Here is a 2,500-nt window from a genome sequence, read left to right on the forward strand (position 1 = left end):
CTATTACCTTCTCATGTTTACTCTCTCTTTCTCTCTCTCTCGGTCTTCTCTCTCCCGCCGTCCTCACGCCTCTTCTCCCCTCACCCTCGTTCTCCCTCATCACTCGTCACAGCGTCTCTCCTCTCCTCGCGCCGCTACACCCGCTCTCCCTCTCGCCCTCACATCCTCCTCTCGTCTCGCTTCTCTCTCTCGGTGCCAAACCCTCTCTCTACCTCCGTCGTCCTCTCAATCACCCCTCATACCTCTCCTACATCCCACTCGCTCTCACGTCTCTCTCGTTCTAGTCTCTCTCACTCTCTCTCCCCCCTCGTCCCACTCCCTCTCCTCCTCTTCTCTCACTCTCGACTCCTCTATCCTCTTCTCTCATCCTACTCTCTCTCTCTCTCTCTGCATTCCTATTCATCCTCCTCACTCGTCCTTCCTCTCTTCCTCTCACCCCGTCCTTCTCTCCCTCGCTCCCCTCCTTCTCCGCGCCTGCTCTCTCCGTCCGTCTTCATCTCCTCTCTTCTCTCTCTCTCTCTCTCTCTTCTCTCTTGGTCGTACAACCTCTAACTCTCTTTCCTCATTCCTTCTCTCTCTCTCTCTTTCTTCATCTCTTTCCCTCTCCCTCTTTATCTCTCTGTCCTTCTCAATAGGCAACTACTTAAGGCTTTCCATTCTTTCCCTCCCTGTTCATCTATTTCTCTTCTTCTAATTCTTTTCTTTCTCCCTTTTTCTGTCAACCTGCTTGTTATCTCTTCCTTTCTATTCCTCTTCCCCCCCTCCCCTCTTTTTTCTTTGTCTATGGTTGTATTAGCGACCCACGATCACAAAGCGTTTTAGGAGCGAATATGTGAGGAAGATAAGGAGGACAGAGCGGTAAAAGGGACAGGGAAAATGGGAAGGTAGAACGGGGTAGAGGGGGGGGGGGCGGGGGGGGCAGACTGTGCGGACAGTGGACTGGGGTGACAGGGGAGGGAAGGGGACATGGGGGCGGGGGCGGGGACAGAGAGAGGACGGGGAAGGGGCACCATGAACGAAGAGAGACGGTGAGGGGGCTTACCTTCCCTTTCTCCTCTATTACCATAGTAGTTTTGTTTTATGTAAAACTAGTCACAAAGGAGCACACCTAAATGCATTGTTATGTGGGATAATTCCGAGATACCGGTGTTTGAAGTGAAAGCAGGGGAAGGGAAATATGAGGATAAAAAGGGAGAGGGAGGGAAGGATGGGAAAAAGGAGGATAAGAAGGGAGAGGAGGGGAAGGGGAAGGTAGGAAAGAGGAGGAGGATAAGAAGGGAGAGGGAGGGAAGAGAAGAAAGGCGTAGAAAAAGAGAAAAAAAGGAAGGAAAAAGAAGAGGAGAAGGGGAGAAAAAGAGAAAGGGGAAGATTGGGGAAAGGAGAGAGAAGAAAGGGAAGGAGGGAAGGAGAGGAGGAGGATAAGAAGGGAGAGAGGGAGGGAGAGGAAGGTAAGCGGCCAATATGAGAAGGGGGAAAAAAAACAAAAAAAAAAAATGAAAAGAAAAAAAAAAAAAAAAAAGAAAGAGAAAAGAAAAAAAAGAAGGGGAAAAAAAGGGGAAGGAGAGAAAAAAGGGAGAGTTGGAGCGTTGAGCGGAGGAGGAGTGGTAAGGGGAAGGAAGGAAAGAGAGGTGAGAGGGTGTGGATGGTAGTACGACTCTAGTTATAAGCCTATTTTTCTTAAAGAATATAATTTCTGTATAGATTTTTTCTCTCGCTTTTAGAGAGTGGAATTATTTCACATTGCCAGGTGAGGCATTGAGAAAAGGAGTCCCTTCATTCGTATGTTTGGTTGTTTGTTTGCTTTGTTTTGTTTACTTTCATTCTATCTCTGTGTGGTTCGGATTATGTTTGTTAGATGAGTGGAGGGTCGTTAGGATATACATACATACAGACACACACACACACACATATTTATATAGTCATGTGTGTGTGTGTGTTTGTGTATGGGTGTGTATATATAATTAATATATATATATATATATATATCATTAGATTATTATATATATATATTAATATATATAAATATATATATATATATATATATATATATATATATATATATATATATATATATATAACGTATATATATATATATAGATATATATATATATTATATATATTATTTATATTTCTATATATATACATAATATTTATACATATATATTACATATATCTATAATATATATTATATTGAAGGTATATTATATATAGGAATTTTAATAGTATATTATTTTTACATATATATATATATTATTATATAGTATATATATATATAGTTAAGAGTGATATATAAGATATACGTATATATACGTATATATATGATTATAAATATATATTAATTATATTAATATATATATATTAATATATTATATATATATATATATTATATTATATAGCATATTTACGGATACGTATATATATACTCACCCAAAGTGAAGTGAGAACAAGAAAGAAATGGAAATATGGCGTTTATGTGAATCATGAGGGTATGTGAATCACT

At 40.0% G+C, this 2,500-nt stretch overlaps 2 protein-coding genes across 2 annotated transcripts in view; both read left to right on the top strand.

The window, feature by feature from the left end:
• Positions 1-2,500, top strand: part of LOC122244757 (uncharacterized) — a 435,974-nt gene that overhangs the window by 17,754 nt on the left and 415,720 nt on the right. The window lies entirely within an intron of this gene.
• The window catches only part of LOC147471342 (uncharacterized), a gene marked incomplete at its 5' end in the record, with an annotated part of 16,576 nt that overhangs the window by 12,464 nt on the left and 1,612 nt on the right, over positions 1-2,500 (top strand). The window contains one exon of the mRNA XM_086539454.1: positions 468-539. Coding sequence (XP_086395580.1) covers positions 468-539 — 72 coding nt within the window. The remainder of the gene's footprint in view (positions 1-467; positions 540-2,500) is intronic.

This window comes from Penaeus japonicus, unplaced genomic scaffold, assembly GCF_977035675.1.
Source record: "Penaeus japonicus unplaced genomic scaffold, GWHDUDI00000001_assembly GWHDUDI00000009, whole genome shotgun sequence".
Classification (NCBI taxonomy): Eukaryota; Metazoa; Arthropoda; class Malacostraca; order Decapoda; family Penaeidae; genus Penaeus; species Penaeus japonicus.